Source organism: Diabrotica virgifera, chromosome 7 (genome assembly GCF_917563875.1).
Source record: "Diabrotica virgifera virgifera chromosome 7, PGI_DIABVI_V3a".
Lineage (NCBI taxonomy): Eukaryota > Metazoa > Arthropoda > Insecta > Coleoptera > Chrysomelidae > Diabrotica > Diabrotica virgifera.
The window spans coordinates 4,914,357-4,934,403 of record NC_065449.1 but is presented as its reverse complement, the minus strand read 5'-3'; the positions used below and the strand labels follow the sequence as shown (position 1 = coordinate 4,934,403).

General features: G+C 30.6%; 1 protein-coding gene across 1 annotated transcript in view; it reads left to right on the top strand.

The window, feature by feature from the left end:
- The window catches only part of LOC126888883 (uncharacterized), a 173,871-nt gene that overhangs the window by 142,096 nt on the left and 11,728 nt on the right, over positions 1–20,047 (top strand). Inside the window, exon 4 of the mRNA XM_050657316.1 lies at positions 10,778–11,093. Coding sequence (XP_050513273.1) covers positions 10,778–11,093 — 316 coding nt within the window. The remainder of the gene's footprint in view (positions 1–10,777; positions 11,094–20,047) is intronic.

Here is a 20,047-nt window from a genome sequence, read left to right as displayed (position 1 = left end):
GATCTAACCGCCCATTGTTATTAATTAAAAATAACAGCTTAGTAATAAATTTATAACACAGTTTTTTCAGGGTCATTCTTCAGGCTTTATATTTTGATTTAGTCACTTTCTATCTTTCATAATAATAATTTTTAACCGAGTTATTAAGTCTTAAAAAGGGTCATTTTCGCGTTTTTTAAATTTTAAATTGCTTATAACTCGAAAAAGATCAACTTTAGAGAAAAATTATAAGAAACCTTTTTTGTCCAGAATGGTCAAAAAACCTAAAAAAAAATTTCCAAGCCAAAAATATTAATTTTTGCAATTTGATTAAAAAAAAATTGTTAAAAAAAATTGAACCACTTTTCACGTGGGCGACTTCTTGAACCTTATTCTGGGTTGTCTCACGAATGTGATTATGCAAAAAAATCTCATTGGAATATTTTTTCCCAACGGACCCGCCGTTTTCGTCTTGTCTAATGAATTTTATTTGGAACAAAAGTTTTAAGTAGTACTTTTCATTGTGTAGATGGTCATCATTACTTCTTTTTTTAAAAGAGTGTTTTCCTTTTCTAGTCGGATTTATTTTTGTAACAATACATTGTTGTCTGTTGTCATATAGTTCTTCTATAAATATATCCCTAATAATAAACTAATATTTAATTATTATAAATATTATAATAGTGGTATCAATCAGATTAAATAAATCCTTGGACTATAAAATGAAGAATAAAAAGTTGAATTAGGTAAATAATTGAGTAAGTATGATATCGAAATATTGCAATCTTACCACTATTGGTACATCGGTAAAGCCGGATAATCACAGTACTGCGGTGTAGTTCGACAAAATCGTCAATTATATCAGTTCTGCAGTGCTGCAGCAGACATATCAGTCTTTCTGTGGTCAAATTGTAATAGACCAAGAGGCAGCGCTGAAAAATCTCTTTGAATTTACTAAAGCTAGATTTTTCATAGTTGATTACTGTGAGTGTGTAGAGAAACATACTGCGGTCGGTCAAGCGAAACGTAGAACAGGGGTTACTGAGAGGGTATCAAAGTTGCTTTCCTACGAAGGTAATTAAATCCATTTACTAAGGCTGAAAATCAGTACACACATTCCAAATTAAATATAAATAAAAGTTATTATAGTCGGTCAGCTGTATGACGGGACAGAGCCGCTCGGTCGGCCCCAATACTCGATTGAGGAAATGAAGCATTTTGGCTCGCAATTTTTTCGTCCAGCATGGATTTTCTTGAAATTTTCACAGAAGGTAGGGAATAGTCCAAGGATCATTTTCTATATCGTGCCGCTATCATACGCTAAAACCTTGGTGGTGGTTGCCACCCCATCTCGGGGGTGGAAATTTTTTATTACATTTTAACCATGTAATTCGATGAAAAAGTGATTCTAAGAAAAATAATGTTTTTTACATTTTCTTCGTAAAACTAATATTTTTCGAGTTATTCGCGCTTGAAAATAATAGTTTTTGTAGAAGATATCAAAATTGTATCTTTTAGTAATACAAACTAAATTCTTTTCCAATAATATCTCTGAGATCAACACAAACCGAGATACGGCATGTTAAAGGTTAGCTTTTTTCGTCAAATGCATAATTTGAAATATTGAAAGCCAAATAATGGGAAAAATTTGTATTTTTTGAGGAAAACTTACATAATCTTTTTTCAAGTATACAATTAGACCTTTCAAAAAAAATACAGTCGGAAAAATGAAAGAATACCCATAAACGATCACATCAATCACTAATTTTTTGTCTACCCATGAACGATCACATCAATCACTTATTTTGTATTTGCTGTTTTTTTCTATAACAAACGTTTGTTATTTATAGAAAAAGACAGCAAATACAAAATAAGTGATTAATGTGATCGTTCATGGGTATTCTTTCATTTTTCCGACTATAATAAAAAGTTTCTAGCATGAAAATTAAGCGAATTGTAATCAAAAAAATGTCGCTACCTGCTTTTCTCTACGAAAAAATCAGTGAAAATAACCCCCCAACTACCTTCCTAATTCAAAATTAGTCTTCACATTTCTGTCGTTCCTTTTATATTTATATTATCAATACACTCAACGAGCTTGACTTATTTAAAATGCCTAATTTTGGAAAAATTGGAGTTTAAAGAAAAATTTATTTTTTGCAATTTTTCACCTTTTTCTTCAAAATATCTCCGAAAATACTGAAGATACAAAAAAAATTATAAACTACTAAATTGTATCTTTTTAATGACTAAAATTACCTTGTGCATAGATTTTCATTACAATGAATAGTTAGCCACTTAAAACCTCTATTTACGAGCAAACACCCCCTTATTCGAGCCCTTTAAACCCGCCCCAATTAAAAACTAAGGGATGTTACGGAATTTAATTTACACAGTTTTATAGCTCTTTAAAAATCCTACAAAATCATTTTTGAGGGGCCTCATTACTGAGAGGGTATCAAAGTTGCTTTCCTACGAAGGTAATTAAATCCATTTACTAAGGCTGAAAATCAGTACACACATTCTAAATTAAATATAAATAAAAGTTATTATAGTCGGTCAGCTGTATGACGGGACAGAGCTTTTTTTTGAAAGGTCTAATTGTATACTTGAAAAAAGATTATTAAAGTTTTCCTCGAAAAATGCAAATTTTTCCCATTATTTGGCTTTGAATATTTCAAATTATGCATTGACCGACCGCAGTATGTTTCTCTACACACTCACAGTAATCAACTGTGAACAATCTAGCTTCAGTAAATTCAAAGAGATTTTTCAGCGCTGCCTTTCCGTCTATAACGTTTTTGTTGGATGCACGGTCACACACGATCAAAATTGTTGTCAATTAGTCGAACTCGACAAAATTGAACGACGCAGCAGTATCGTGAGTGGCCGGCTTAAGAAGTTGCTCTCTTGGAGTTAATATACGTCAATGTAATCAACGGATACATAGGTATTAGGATTCTATAGACTTAATTTTTTACTAAATGTTTTCCCCGTTATTAAAAAATAGAAGGAATAAAAGAACCTTACATCATCATCATCTTCAAGTTCATTACCGGAAAGTTGAGTTCAAATACCCTGAAATGATTAAATTTCAATTGTAAATATATATGTATATGATGAGTGTATACACAAACACAAAGAAGCGGTTTTTATTGTTTGACTAATTAGTTGACTTATGAATACCTTAGTACCTACTCAGTAGTTGGTTTTTATCCGGCTTACCGTTATTTTTATTTTACAAGCATCTGTTCGTAAATATACGAATAAAATCCTTTAATACTTATATATGTTTACTTATGTCATATTTTCGAATCTTCCATATATAAAAAGTACAGAGCTTGAATCAATAGTTTTGTAAAAAAGTAATATTCAAATAAAAAAAAAAGAAAAGAAGCTTCAAATATGAAGGACATCGCATGCATAAAGAAATGCAAATATTAACGGAAAAAATGTGAAATAAAAAACAATTCCCAAAACAATATAATATGTCCCCTTCACAAAAATAGGCTATTGATTATATTCAAAATTAGATAGCTAAAACGAACTACAACGTTAACGGAGTTTTATTATTTCATATGATCAATGGACATCTATACATGAAAAAACCGCGGACTGCTACCATTTAAAGGGGTGCGTTTTTGAGAAATGGGTGAATTAGTCCCTGGGCACAGGTTACATTAGGGTGAGTTCTATGCACTTTTCGTACAAACATATCTACATAAAAATTGTTCCTGGTTAAATTTCGTATCTAAATATCACATTTAAAGTCAATGATACTTTTTTTTACAAAAATATATTCAAAAGAGAAAGCACAAAGAAACCCAAAAGAAAGAAATTTTGTTTTTTGTCCCATAACTTTTGTCCACGAGGATATAGGTATAGACATTGCTTTACAGGAAAAAAACCTACATATTTCTTCTTTAAAATGTTGTTTAGTAGAGGTAATTAGGATTTATAGTTTTCGAAATATGATTTTTCAAATTTCGCCACTAACAGCAATTTTGGGCAATTTTCCTTGTTATTTCGCAAATATTGTTCGGTAACTTTTTTCTACGTAACTTTAGGTATATGAAATGGTACACGTAATAAGAATAGAAATCAATTACCTTTAAAATGGCTGGATAACGTTGTACGACTTTTTTTAAAGAGATTATGGTTTTTCAAGTTTTTATACTTTTAACGATTTTTTATAATATAAAAATAAAATAATATTATTATATAATATATTATATATTATATAATATTATATTATGTATTATATGTATAATACCTTATATAAAAAAATATCTATTATTTTTACATTTTTTACGATTATTTTTGAAATTTCTCATTATAACTTTTTTTCTTCTACATTTAGTATTTAGTATTCTATAATATATAATAAAAAAAACTTATTTTGTTTACTTTAAAATGGTGTATTACAAAAAATTCTAGGATTATTTTTGAATAAGATATTATTTTTCAAAATGTAATAAGTAATTGCAACGATTTTTTATTTTAGGATTTTTTTTTAAATTTCTCATTAAAACTTTTTTTTCTTGTACATGAATATACTATATATTGCTCGATAAAGAGGGTACCTTCTGTTCTTTAAAATGGTGCCATTTTTTTAAAAACAAAGAAGTTTTGAATATTGTATTGCAAAAAACTCTTAGGGATTTCATCAATCGATGTTTAAAGAATATCTACCTACCTTGGCAACATTCAAATTTTCAGTTTTTCACATAGTTTTTGAGGACTAAAAATGGCCGATTTCGCAATTTTTCAATTTTTATTCGCTTATATGTCAAAAACTATCATTTTTAGAGAAAAGTCACTAAAGACCTTTTCTGTTTGGAATGATCCAAAAAACCTAAAAAAACTTTTTTCCATGCAAAAAAAATAATTTTAGGAAAAAACAAAAAAAAAACGTTTAAAAAATTTTTGACCACCTTTTGGTCCTGGCAATATGCAAATTTGTTAAAAGGAGTCCTTTTTGAGTAAGATTGTGCAAAAATACGAATTAGAATATTTTCCCTAGCGGATGCGCAGTGGCTTTCTGGACTAAAAGCATATTTATCTTATTCAAAAATAATCCTAGAATTTTATGTAATACACCATTTTAAAGTAAACAGAATAAGCTTTCTTTTTTATTATGTAATATATACCTAAATGTAGAAAAAAAAGTTATAATGGGAAATTTAAAAAATAATCGTAAAAAATATAAAAACTCGTTTAAAGTATAAAATCTTGAAAAAGATAACCTCTTTAAAAGAAGTGTTACAACATTATACAGTAGAACATTTTAAAGGTAATTGATGTCTATTCCTCTTACATGTACCATTGAATATGCCTAAAGTTACGTAGAAAAAAGTTACAGAACAATATTTGCGAAATAGCAAGGAAAATTGCCCAAAATTGTTGTGAGTGGCGAACTTTGAAAAATCATATTTCGAAAATTGTAAATCCTACTGTCCTCTGCCAAACATCATTTTAAAGAGAAGATATGTAAGTTTTTTTTTTCTGTGAAGCAATGTCTATACCTATATCCCTGTGGACAAAAGTTATGAGACAAAAAACAAAATTTCTTTCTTTTGGGTTTCTTTGTGCTTTTTCTTTTGAACATATTTTTGTAAAAAAAAGTATCTTTGACTTTAAAAAGTTATGTTTAGATAGGAAATTTAACCAGGAACCATTTTTATGTAGACGTGTTTGTACCAAAAGTACATAGAACTCACCCTAATGTAACCTGTGCCCAGGGACTAATTCACCCATTTCTCAAAAACGCACCCCTTTAAATGGTAGCACTCCGCGGTTTTTTCATATGTAGAGATTCATTGACCATACGAAATAATAAAATCCCGTTAACGTTGTAGTTCCTTTCTATAGTACATAATCAATAGCCTAAAAAGAAGATAAAAGCAAATGCAAAAAATAACAGGAGCATAGCATTGCTAAACGTCGCATACAAAATATTGTCAATACCTATAGAGAATCTAAACTTATAAAAGCCTAATGCGACAAGTCACGCAGTATGTCCGGTTCTGTTTTGATATGTAAACATTGAATGACGTTTGAAAAATGTCATTTTATTTTTTTATATCTCGGATAATTATTTTATTAATGTATAAACAGTTTCAGTTTCTTTGCAATCCTAAAATGCAGCAGCATTACACACTAGTTAAATCGGAGAGTGCAGAAAGAGTTTATACACTATACCGGTTTCGGGTATTTTTTTTATCCTCATCATTTTTTACCCTGCTTTGCGCCTTTCCGAATTGCAAAGAACGAAATGCCGCGGATGTACTAGAGACATCTACCGAAAAACAAACTAAGTTATCAATCTAAGTAACACAGAGAACGACAATAATATCGTTCCCATACCACCAGATTGACAACAGGTGGAATACTTTCTTTGATTACAACCTCTTTCTTGTTGGAACTTTTACCACGCTGAGCAGATGGGACGTGAATTATTTAAAATTCCCTCATCTTAATCTTCTCGGCACCCTGTATGATTTATAATTTTTGAAAATCACGGTAGGTTGTAACCAAAGAAAGTATTTCACCTGTTGTCAATTTGGTGGTATGGGAACGATAATAATATAGGTATTAATAATTATTTTATCATTTATATTTTAAACAAATTTCATTATGTGTACATTATATTAAAACAATGTTTTTAAAATTGAATAAAGGAATTTTATTATTTATTTATTAGTTAGATTTTACAAAAATGATCTTATATGACGGTTCTGTCAACTGTCTACTTTATTCATACGAGGGGAAGCTATCAATATCAAAGACCGACCATGATAATATTTATAGACTATAAACAAGCCTTTGATACAGTAAAGGGAAAGTAACTCTATAAAACACTTGAAGAACTAGAAATATGCAGAAAAAATAGTAAAATGATACAACTAACACTAAGGAAAGAATATCAAATAAACGTAAATAATAAAATATCAGAAAATTTCCTAGAAAATAAAGAAGTAAAGTAAGGCAAGTCCCTTTGGGCGGAGGTAAATTCCTCACCAACCAGTAAAAACATATAATCCGACAGGTATTTTCCTCACCAAATTTAAAGGTTCCTATTAATCCGGTAGGTATTTTCCTCACCAACTCACTCAGGTAATAAAATAAAAATATAGGTTTAATTTAAGAATGTCTATTATGAAAGCATGCGAAATCCGAATACAAGACATTAATTTCCTTACATTAAAATAATAGTTTATAATATAGATAATATGCAAGACGTATAAATTATTATTTAATATTTACTATAATAAGACAGACACTTTACAAAATCCATTCTAGTCATTTGTTTAGACTGATATCTTATTAATAAATTTACTATATTTTTCAATTTCAGTTTAACTTGTTTATATTTGATAGGTTTTGCAATATGCAAACTTTAAATTTTAACATACGTGTCTACCTGAAATTGTTTAATTTTTTCAAAGAAAATATATATGGATGGATGCGTATTACAAAACGATAAATTAAAATGCGAATGAAAAGATTCGCAAGCATTCGTAATACGAATAACAAAAGAATTTGCCTCTGTCCACAAATATGGGGAGAATATGGCATTTTCGTCTATATAAGTTTAAACTAAATAATCAACATATCTATCTTAAATTTCATTTGGGGGCGTTCAAGTATTACGTAAGTTTTTGAAGATTTTTGACCCCCCTCCCCTATGTAACGCGCCGTAACGTTATGCAAGACCCCCCTCCCCCAAGGTGCGTTACGTAATACTTGAACGCTCCCTTTCCTGGTTTGCATGACATTAATCAAACACAAAACAATCTGATACGTCTTCTGGTTTTATATGTAAGGCCAAAAGTATGTTTGAGCCACTTGCCTCTTTCAGAATCATTTTTATATTCTGATATCAAATTAAGAGACCAAGACATTTCTATACCAAGCTTAGTGTAGGTGAAATTTACAACCATGTATTTCAGTGTTCGGACAAATTTCAATAATTGCATTCCTTTTTTAAATCTTCAAAAATTTACTAGCATTAAACTCAATTTAGAGGCTTTAAAAATTTCTGATTTTAACAAATAAAAAATATTGTTGTAAATTTCTGTTTTTTGTTTGGCAGTAAACAGTATAATAAAGAAATATAATGCCCATTAATTAGCCCATGAATAATGAATAATTGCAATGTGCCATCGCCATCCATATAATAAAATTCAATGTGGCTAAAAGTCTTATATTTGTTTCACAACTAAATACAATTATCCCACTTTTGACACAGTTTATACAGAGAAAATCTTCCCTCTTGGTTGTTTTTTGAGCACACCCCGTCATCAATATTGGAAGGAAGTCGACCAGGCATCATTTTTCGTCGATAATTATATATTTTTTCTTATGTAATTGACAACAATCGTAGTAATTGTTTCAGACAAATTAGCTGCAAGTGCTTGGCGTATAATTTTTGCTGGTTTTTCAATTCTCTTGGGCTTAACGTTTACAATAGTTATAAACAATTTTTCGATCTAACTTCTGACAATCTGGTTCATGATTATGTTGTCGGCTACTTCTAGATATTGTAAAAGTTGCACCAATAGGAAAAAATTTCGCACTACAAGTTGTTTTATCCTCCAGAATACTTCTTTACTTTTTAAAACTTTCACTTTATAAAAAATAAAATTTTCAAATACCAATACCGCGTAAGGTTTACCGCTTTCACTTTCTATTAAACATTCCATTTTTGTCAAAATTCCAATTGTGACTAAAAATAAAATACTATAATTAATTAATCAATTATTATAATTATAGGTACCTACTGTAATTTAATAGTAGATAAATAATGCAATTGAATGCCTTTTAGTAAAATCTACCTGAAATAACCATTTTGGTTTTGGTGAGGAAAATACCTGTGGGATTATGACATACCCTTATAAACGCAGGTAAAAGATTATTTTGGTGAGGAAATTACACCCGCCGGTCCCTTTCATCTAATCTCTTTAGTCTTTTCCTGGAAAACGTGTTTCCAGAAACCAATATAAATAGCAAAAGACATAATTTCATAAAAAGCATCAATGCCTTGCGTTCGCTTTTGACATAGCAATAGTAGCGAGAAGCAAACCAAAAGTGATACGGATAACTAAAGTATTAGAAGAAAAAGCAACAAAAAACGATTAAATATATGAATGACATAGAAACAAAATACATGGAATATACACACCAAGAATAATAAAAGGAATGTATTTAAGGATAAAATAATAATGCATACCTATAGAGTTGAGAGAGTTAAGAGGTTCAAATATCTAGGAAAGATTGTAACACGAAAAACAAACATAGAAGAAGAAATCCAAAATAGACAAATGCGAACAAGTGTGTTAAACAATTAAATAGGTTGCTAAGAAATAACTGCATATTAAGAGGTGCCAAATAGAACGCTTCTTAAGCCTATAGCAACTTATCTGCATCAGAGATATGAACATTAAATAAAAAACACAAACAATAATTGTGCAGAATGAAGATCAGAGAGAGTTGTAAGACGATTAAGATGGTTAGGATACATACAGAGGATGGCAGAAGATATACCACGGAAAATGCTACTATCAAGTACAACAGGAGGATGTCAGAAAAGAGGTCGATCCGAACAAGGTGGAAAATGGGTGTAGATGATTTAAAAAGACATAATGCCACAAATTGGAAGATACAAGCAATGGACAAGAAATTTGGTGTGGAGACATACTTTAAGACAATGACATTTTGATTGAATAAATTAGTATATTATTCAACGAGCATGTAATGATGGCTATTACTCACGATGATGAAGTTTGCGACACGAACCGTAGGCGAGTGTCGTAATTCATCAGAGTGAGTAATAGCCATTACATGCGAGTAGAAGACTATACTTTTTCTACGACCTTTTTTATTTTAATTAGTAAAAAACTTAATTATCAACTACTCGAGATTTAAATTATAATAATTTACAAGATTACCTAAATGCTATTTATTCCTAGTACGTGGCTGAATAATTGGTTGCCTACTATTACCAAATAATTATTTATTGTAAAAATACAACTAGAAATAGTTAATATCAGTTTTATTCGTTTCCGAAAAATTATAAGCTTAACTTTGTACCTACTGTCAATTAATCTAATAAATAGGAAATGACTGTTTTCGGTGGACGTATTTCAATAGTTATAATGTATATTTACATTTAACCATATATAATATAATAATATAATTATACATAATATGTTATAATATATTTATTACAAATATAACTTGAAAAATAAACACAATATTAGTTATAAATTCCAATTAATATAAACAAAATGAGCTAATGTCACTGTCACTAAAATAAATGATAAACGTCAAAATTTTTAGTAAACAAGATATAAATGTAAGAAATATACTGACATTGTTACAGTTAAAATTCCTTTAAAAATTGTTCGAAGTTAATTATTGATATAAATTACAATAATTATTGTATCAAATAAACAACTTTAAGTAATTTTATTTGCAGTTTATACACGATTAATATTAAAAGTGGCATGCGTCACTTGAATCTAAATTCAGCCCGTGAGTAATGACCCGTGAGTAACTTCAGCCCGTGAGTAATGAATTATTACTCACGGGTACAGTAATCAATGCTATTATCTATGAAAAAATTGCGAATAATAAGCATGTTATTAAACGGTCGTAGAAAAAATGAATTTATATAATGATGATTGTCTTCAATGTATTATCAATTGAGTCAAATGTTTGACCAACTGTTCCTCATGTTATTATCAATTGAATTAAATGTTTGACTACATTAATGTAACTTTTATAATAATTCCAGTTTCGTCCAAGAATTCGTCGCAGATCCTCTTGATGGTGTGACAGTCCTACTAGATCTACTTCGGGCTATACAACTAAGTCAGTCCAATGCGGGACAAGTACAAAATTGCTCCCCTGGAGGAACTACACCAAAACTATCACCTGCCCTTCAAAGACGAACCTTATTAGATGAATTGGCCTGCCTACAATGTTTGTATAATTGCTGCGTCCGATATTCCGAATCCGTCAGAAAGTTAACAGCATCCTCTGCTGGATTATTTACACTGGCAATATGTATCATGAGCAATGTTAATAAATCTCGGATTTTAGCTTTACAGGTAAGTGAAATCCAAATGATAGGGAATAATAAGAACACGGAATGATGAAGAAATTTTTACAAATGCAAACTATGTTATTTGTTATTGCTTAATTATGTTACATACAATTTCAAAAATTAATAAGCAATTGTCAGAAATCTGTAATTTGAATCAATATTCTGTTCAATTATGTAAAATTAAAGAGTGATATATTTTACTCAAGTTTCGAATCAGTCAAATTGAGTGGGATGCTTAAGTATATAACACATTTCCAAAAACTGTCTTTTAGTGTAATTCTTTTCATTGCAAAGAATTTTAACCTTCTTAAAGTTGACTATGAAATAACTTGTGCTAAAGTTCAAGAGTGTTTGGATAAGGTAATATTACTGCGGTGAGACGTTAATCTACCCTTAAGTGAACGGCCGGTCTTCCCGATGTAACAAATGTTACATTCTGTACACGGAATGTCGTAAATAACATTAATATGTTCAAGAGAGGACAAGGGATTCTGGGTTTTGGAAAGAGGTTCCTGACAGTCTTAGTATTTTTTATTGCTTTGACTGGTATATTTTGAAATAATTTAATACGATTTTCTGTAACTTGAGGAAAGTAAGGTAAGGATGAAAAATAAGATATTGACGAAGTCAACGGAGTCCAGTGTGTTGCAGAACTGTATTATCAACAGTAATATCCACTGTACGACTTAAAATTGACGTTAATTAGTCACAGTTGTTATTGGTAAATAATTCACTAAAGAACCGTAACTCATAAAAAGTACATTTTTTGTTAATTAAGGAAGGTGGATAGCAGTTTTCAACAAGAATACTTCTCAATAAAAAACGGGATTCCCTTCACATTTGTGTAAGCTAAAGCTAAGGGCTTGAATGAGGTTAATTTTATATTTAAATGAATGAAAAGAATGGTAGTTGAGAAACCTTTTGAAAGCCATTGGTTAAAGGTACCAAATAACTAAGGGTGCTAAATAAGGGTACCAAGGACTAAGGTGTTATCAACCCTCCTAAGAATACGCATAACCAAAAAGGGAATGCTATCAGTGATTGGATCTCTAAGTCACAAGTGAATTATAAGTGATGATTAAAACTGTTGAAGACTGACATGATGCCCGAGGTCGTGTCCAGTGGTAAAGCTAGAAGTGGGTCATCCACACAGCGCTTAATAGAAGGGATTTGAAAATCAAACAACCCTAAACAGTCAGTAATTAATTCATATAACACAAAATTCTCAAGGATAGGTGACATTGAGGAACCTACAAGAGTACAAATATAAGTTAATATACAGGGTGTCCCGAAAATATTGGTCATGAATTATACCACAGATTCTGGGGTCAAAAATAGGTTGATTGAACCTCACTTACCTATATACAATAGTGCACACAAAAAAAGTTATAGTTCTTTGAAGTTAAAAAATGAAAATCGATTTTTTTTCATATATCGAAAACTCTTAAAGGGGTGATACACACGCGAGTAAGTACGCGAACTTATGGCTCGCGACCTTTTTCGCGCGTGTATCACCGTAAGTACGCGTACTTTAAGTCCGCCGAGTAAGTACGCCGTCGATCCAACAAGTTTGAAATCTTACTCGTAACCCGTACGTGTATCACTGCCACGAGCCACGAGCCTCGAGCCATCATGTTATTGCGTTTAAAGTTACACTTATATTTTCACTAATTAAGCAAATTGCCTAGAAATAATTCAATCGTTTATTGTTGAAAGGAGACAAGTTACATTTTATAAGTTTTGAGAAAACCGTAAAACACTATTTTAAGCTATACTAAATTATTTTGATTATTTGTTTTTGAGTAAACCTAATTATTTATAGGCTGTTTTATCCTCCTGAGGAAGGTATTACCAACTTATCTATGATATTTTGTTTGTTTATGCCTACCTTGTATTAAATTAAAATAGATCAAAAACAAGTGCTATACTTCACATCATGATTTTGACAGCTTACCACTTTTACAAAAAAATAAAATTATTCTTCTATTTAACAAAACCTGATCAAAAAAATAATCAAACTCTACTAAAAAACATAAGATTTCAGCAAAATTAGGTACACAGAGAATAAAAAATTTAACCACGAGGACAGTTTCTAAATTTTTTGCTACCGACGGCGACCGCGATCTTTAAAATCGCGTACTTTAAGTCTGCCGTGTATCACCGACGGCGAGCCGAGTAAGTCCGCGATCTTTAAACCCGCGTACTTAAAGATTGCGTGTGTATACGCGCTTTAGAGATTTTTTATTGAAAATGGACATGTGGCATTTTTATGGCAGTAACATCTTTTAAAAAAATTAAAGTGAAATTTGTGCACCCCATAAAAATTTTATAGGGTTTTTGTTCCCTTAAACCCCCCCCCACAAACTTTTGTGTACGTTCCAATTAAACTATTATTGTGGCACAATTAGTTAAACACACTGTTTTTAAAACTTTTTTGCTTCTTAGTACTTTTTCCATAAGACAGTGTTTATCAAGATATTTTGAATATTTGTCGAATCCACCACATATGTGTATATGGTTAAGTTCGATAAAGACACCTGACTGTAGAAAAATTTATATATCGGTAAATAATAACACATTTGGTCCAAGAGTAGCGATGGGTGGTTTACCTCAAGGAGGAATATTAAGCCCTTTGTTATATTTAATTTACACTTCTGATATAGAAAAAAATTTAAACTCAACAAAAATTTTACAATTTGCAGATGATATAGTTATTTATCAAGAAAACATTAAAATAGAAAATGCAGTCAAATCCATTGAAGAAGGAGACAAACATATTAAAATATGGAGTGAATTACATGGACTAAATATATCTGATTCCAAAACCAAATTATGTATTTTTACAAGAAAACGAAAAGAAATAACCAATCACATCTTAATAAACAATATATCCTATCCTGTACAAAGTTATGTTAAATATTTGGGTATTACTCTGGATAGACAGCTTCTCTGGAAAGAACATATAGACAATATAGTTAAAAAAACAGAAAAAGGAATAAACCTTCTTCGATTCGTATCACACTTACGTTGGGGAGCAGATCCAAATATTTCTTTGTTGTTATTTAAAAATAATATAAGAGCTATATTCGACTACGGATCAATATTATACAGTGACGCATCACAGTGTCATTTAAATAAAATAGACAAAATCATTAATAAATCCCTTAGATTGTGTATAGGAGCCCTAAGAAGTACACCGATAAATAATCTACAAGTTGAATGCTGTGAAATGCCGATGGATATAAGACGAAAAAAACTTGGCATCAACCTTTTAGTTAGATTGTATGAAAAAAAGGCAAGTTTAATTTCCAAAATACATCAACTGTTTTTAGCAGACTTGACAGAAAAATATTGGATAAAAAAGAAAACTCTAAATATGGTAGATTTATATTCAAAAATGACAATATATGATAAACAACTTTATAAATATGACATAAACCCAAATTATAATATTGACTTTAATAGTATGGAACAAGTTCAGGTATACTTTTTAAGGGACTATAGCAAGTTGCCTATATCTTTAAGAAAATTAGTGTTTATCTCCGACAGTTCACAAATGTTCAAAGATTATTGTATGTTATATACAGATGCATCAAAAAATATTGAAGGTGTGGGATGTGCCTATTGGGATAGCAGTAATAAAATTAGTAAAATGTTTAAACTAAATTCTATTATGAGTATATACACAGCTGAATTAATAGCGATAATGGAAGCACTAAAATATTTATCTAATATAAATCATTCAAAGTTTATAATTTTTAGTGACAGTAAAAGTTCTCTTAGTAAAATTAGTGCTATAAATCCTAAATCAAAAGTGAACTACATTGAATTATATATCATAAATAAAATTAAAGAACTTCAGCAACAAGGAAAGTCTGTTAAGTTGGCATGGGTTAAAAGCCACTGTGGAATAACTGGAAATGAAATGGTAGATGAATTGGCTAAAAACGCGGTGACACAAGGAGTATTAACCCATTATCTTTGTACGCCAAAAGATATTGAATCAAATTTATTCAAAGAGATTAAGAAAGAATGGAAAGAAAGGTATATTGATGAAAACGTAAATACAGGAAACCACTACAGATCAATCAGAAACTATATAACGGATAAACCTTGGTTTTCTAAAATGGAGTCGACAAAAGATATGATAAGAACCATATGCAGAATGAGATTTGACCACTGTCTTACTCCATCATATTTATTTAAAATTAATATAGCTGATAGTCCACAATGTATTTGTGGACAGTTGGGCAATCTACAACACAAAATTTTGACCTGTTCTCTTATCTCTAATAAAGTTAATATGTTTTTAAATTCACTGTATTCTTTGACTGATGTCCACCATCCCATTAATTTAAATTATTTATTAACATTAGAAAATAATGAGTTGGTATACCGACTATTGTATAAACATATTTTAGATATTAAGCTTAAATTGTAATTGTAAAATATAGAGTAAGTATTTCTTGTAAATTGTTATATGTTAAAAGAAAAAGAAAAGAAAAGAAAAGAAAAAAAAAAAAAAGAAAAGAAATATAAAAAAAATAATAAAATAAAAATAAAAAAAAAATAAAAAAAAATAAAAAAAAAAAATAAAAAAAAATAAAAAAAAATAATAAAAAAAAAAGAAAGAAAAAATATAAAAAAGATATATAAAAAAAAATAGAAAAAAAAAATATAATAATTAAAAAAAATATAAAAAAAAAATATGTAGATAAAAATGAATGACGAACTTGGACAGTCCATAGTAAAATAGCTTTCGAATGAAGTAGAGGGCTAAAGAAGAATGTTGCAGTTTTTGCTGTGGAACTCTGAGAACATCATTTGGAAAAAAATTAATAAAAATATATATATATATAAAAAATTATTAAAAAAAAATACAAAAATAATTATTTATTAGTAGAATTGTTTGTTATATTAGTATTAGTTTTAGGATAAGATACGAAAAAATGACTAATAAAATAAAAAATAGTAAAATTGGCGAATGGATTTAGTGTCCGCAGTCATATAAACCCAAACAAACAACAACAACAACTAATGGTACCACAATAATAGTTTAATTGGAACGTACACAAACATTTGGGGGGTTTAAAGGAACAAAACCCCCATACAATTTTTATGTAAATATATTAAAAAAGAAGCCACATCTCGATAAAAACTTTTTATTGTTAAAATATTGACAATTAAATTTTCCAAAATTTTCCTTGAATATTTTACAAGACACTCATCGAGTAAATGTAAAGTATGGAATTGATTAATATGTAGGTACAGGCATACAAATGAAGAATGAAACCTTATGCTAATATGGATGTAATAGATATTCATGAATGTAATAAATATCCAGACGAAAGTAATAATTGGTGGTTTTATACGATATACGATGTTCCATCAAATAATTAAGTACCGATAATACACGTGGTATACTCGGTGAGCGTGAAGTGGTTGATGAGGTTGATGAGTGGGTTTCTAAACAATTGATACTGTGGTCGGCGTTAACAAGTCGCGCTTAGTGACTTCATAGCATTGGTGAAGAGCCATTTGCTTCGGTCGCAGTCGCAGGGATGCTAATTAGTAACGGTAAATGAAAATGGAAAGTGAGCTAAGAAGAAATAACACTTAAGTAATATTAAAAATTTAAATAGTATAAGATGTAATATCTCAGTTAATTAATCTCATAATATAGAAACATCAGTTTGTTAAACCATTTATTGAAAATTTTTCTGGAGGTAATACATGGTAATATCTACAATAAATGCGAGGAATACCTAAGTGACACACAGTTTGGTTTCCGTAGCGGGTTTGGAACGAGAGAGGCATTGTTTGGGATAAACGTACTTGCTCAAAGATGTCGTGATATATCTGTAGACATATACTGTTGTTTTATTGACTTCCAAAAGACATTTGAACGTGTTAAGCACTCTATATTGATCGAAGTTCAAGACATTGTCTTGGACGGCAGAGATGTTCGAATAATTACAAAATATTGGAATCAAACAACATTAGTTTTAGTAGACGGTGTGGAATCACAGGCTTTTAATATTAAAAGAGATATACGACAGGGATACCTCTGGTCGCTCCTACTTTTCAACGCTTACCCCGAAAGAATTTTCAGAAAAGCTCTTTCTGAAAAACAAGAAGGAATAATTATTGTGAACGGTGAAGTCATCAATAATTTGCGATATGCAGACGATACTAGTACTTCTAGCTTCTAGTCCAGAAGATCTGCAAACACTACTTCATAGCGTCGGTCGTTGAGAGTTGTAGGGAGGCAGGTCTGCACCTCAACATACGGAAAACCAAAATACTCTTAATAAGTAATCAACAGAATATAAAACCGTCTATATAATAATATGTAAATAATACCAAACTTGAGCAAGTTGATAAAATCGTTTACCTTGGACAGCAATTAAATTATAACGCAGAAAGTCACGGCGAAATTAGATCTAGGATAGAGCTGGTCAGATCCGCTTTTAGAAAGATGTCCAAGGTGTTATGTAACAGAGACATAAAATTGGCATTGAGGATCCACCTACTTCGCTGCTACGTGTTCTCGGTCTTATTTTATGTTGTCGAGTCCTGAACTGTGAATAAAATCGATCTAAATCGCCTTGAGGCTTTCGAAATGTGGTGCTATAGAAGAATTTTAAAATCTTCTTGGGCGAAGAAGATTCGAAACCCCACAATACTAGAACGTCTCAGCAAGACTACTGAGGTTATAAAAAGCATCAAGCAGACAAAGTTAGAGTATTTTGGACATGTAATGAGAGGTCCGAAATATAGGTTGCTACAAAATAACATGCAAGGAAAAATAGCAGACAAACGCAGTCCAAGACGAAGAAGCACCTCATGGTTGAAGAACTTGTGAGATTGGTATTGTGTTGATACAAGCATGTTAGTTAGGGTGGCAGTGAATAAAATTAAGATAGCTATGATGTTAACCAACATTCTGAACATACATCAAGAAAAAAAAGCATGCATCTAAGGAAGAAAAGGAAGACTAGAAAGAAAAGGAAGGATATCATCGACGTCCACGTCATGACGTTTGAAAGAGCGCCTACCAACTATATGATGTGAGAACTTACAGGAAGAATAAAACGATAACGGGCTGAGACTTTGTAATAAACTTTGCATACACCAAAAACAGAAAGTACCGAGAATAAAGATTTCCCCATACACAAAGAGACATGGAAATTCCCTGATAACGAAACCGTTAACCAGATAGATCACATTCTGATAGGTGCAAGACATTCTTCCGAAATCATGTACATCAGAAGCCACCGAGGTCCAAACATAGATATTGATGCATTTCTTGCCCTTCCTAATCTTGCTAATGGTAGATTTTTGATATTAGGTCTGGATCCCGCGTATAAAAAAAAGTTGATTAATAGCAAGCTGAAAATTTGTTAATAGCTTAAGGGTGTCTAGTCGGACAAACTTTGATATATGGAAACACTGGAACAGGGGAAGTTTTAATTGTGGAACAGGTTAAAAATTTGGACGGTCATACTATGAAAACGTCACATGTATTTTGTCCGACAGAACTTCCAATTGATTTGTTACCCTTTCATAAAACTCTAATGCAATAATCACACTCCTATTTATCACCAAATTGGCATTTTAATGAGTGGAACACGTAGAACAGGTCAAATGACAGGAATTATGACAGGTGATAAATAGCAGTCAGTAATAAATAGATTTTTGCATGAGAGTTTAATGAAAGGGTAACAAATCAGTTGGAAGTTCTGTCGGACAAAATACATGTGACGTTTTCGTGGCCTGACCGTTCCAAATTTTTAACCTGTTCCACAATTAAAACATCCCCTGTTTCAGTGTTTCCATACATCAAAGTTTGTCCGACTAGACACCCTTAAGCTATTAACAAATATTCAGCTTGCTATTAATAAACTTTTTTTTCATACGCGGGATCCAGACCTATATATTCATATTCTATATTTATATCCATATGTATATTCTTGATAAGTTGGTACCCAAAGATAGACACCTATGTGCACTACAATAAAGGCAATGACATAATAAAAAATCAGAATAAAACTGTATTAGCTTTAAACTTCATAATTTCTTTCATATGTTAATTAAATTAAGGTGGTGTTTTCACTTTTACTGCAATTAAAAACCAAGATTTTATTACCAAGAGTGCAATGCACTAACAAAGTAGAAAAACATAAATTATTTAAATTGCCATGAAACAAGTTTATTAGTTGTTATTTACTGGTGCAAGTTGGCGTGCGCCTATAATGATTTTCTTTATCAGATGATTCAACTGGCTGCCTTTTAAAAAATACAATGAATTCTTTAACCATTTTATTACATTATGCAACTTGTTGATTCTATAATGAGAAATGTTTCGATACATTTTCTTTCTTAAGGGGATGGGTACGTATTTTCGGCTGCAATGCTATTCGAATGGGGATTCATTTTTTTCGAATCCTGAGAAAACTAATAAGTATTTTTGAAAAATTTAAACGCAGAATGAAAGACTACGTTATTAGCGAGGGCCAAAAGTCCCTGAGAACTTCTATAATGTTTATTTTAATAAGTTACAGGGGTGAAAAACTAAGAGAAAATTTAGTGTGATTTTTAATTTCAAATATCGCGTTCAAAATAAACTTTTTATTTATTCTAAGGGACTTTCTACCCTCGGTACTAATTTAATCTCTCATTCTGCGTTTAAATTTTTCAAAAATATTTATTGGTTTTTTCAGGATTCGAAAAAAATGAACACAATGTCCGTGGTAATATTTTCCAAATCAATCTTTGTCTTACAACGCACTCAGTCGAATAGGGCTTTTCATTCACAGTCATTTGTTTCGAGCTTCTATCATGTGTCACATAATATTCATATATCTACGTCATATGTTATTGGCATATACCAATGACACAAACCAAAGACGTATGACGTAGATATATTAATATTATGTGACACATGACAGAAGCTCG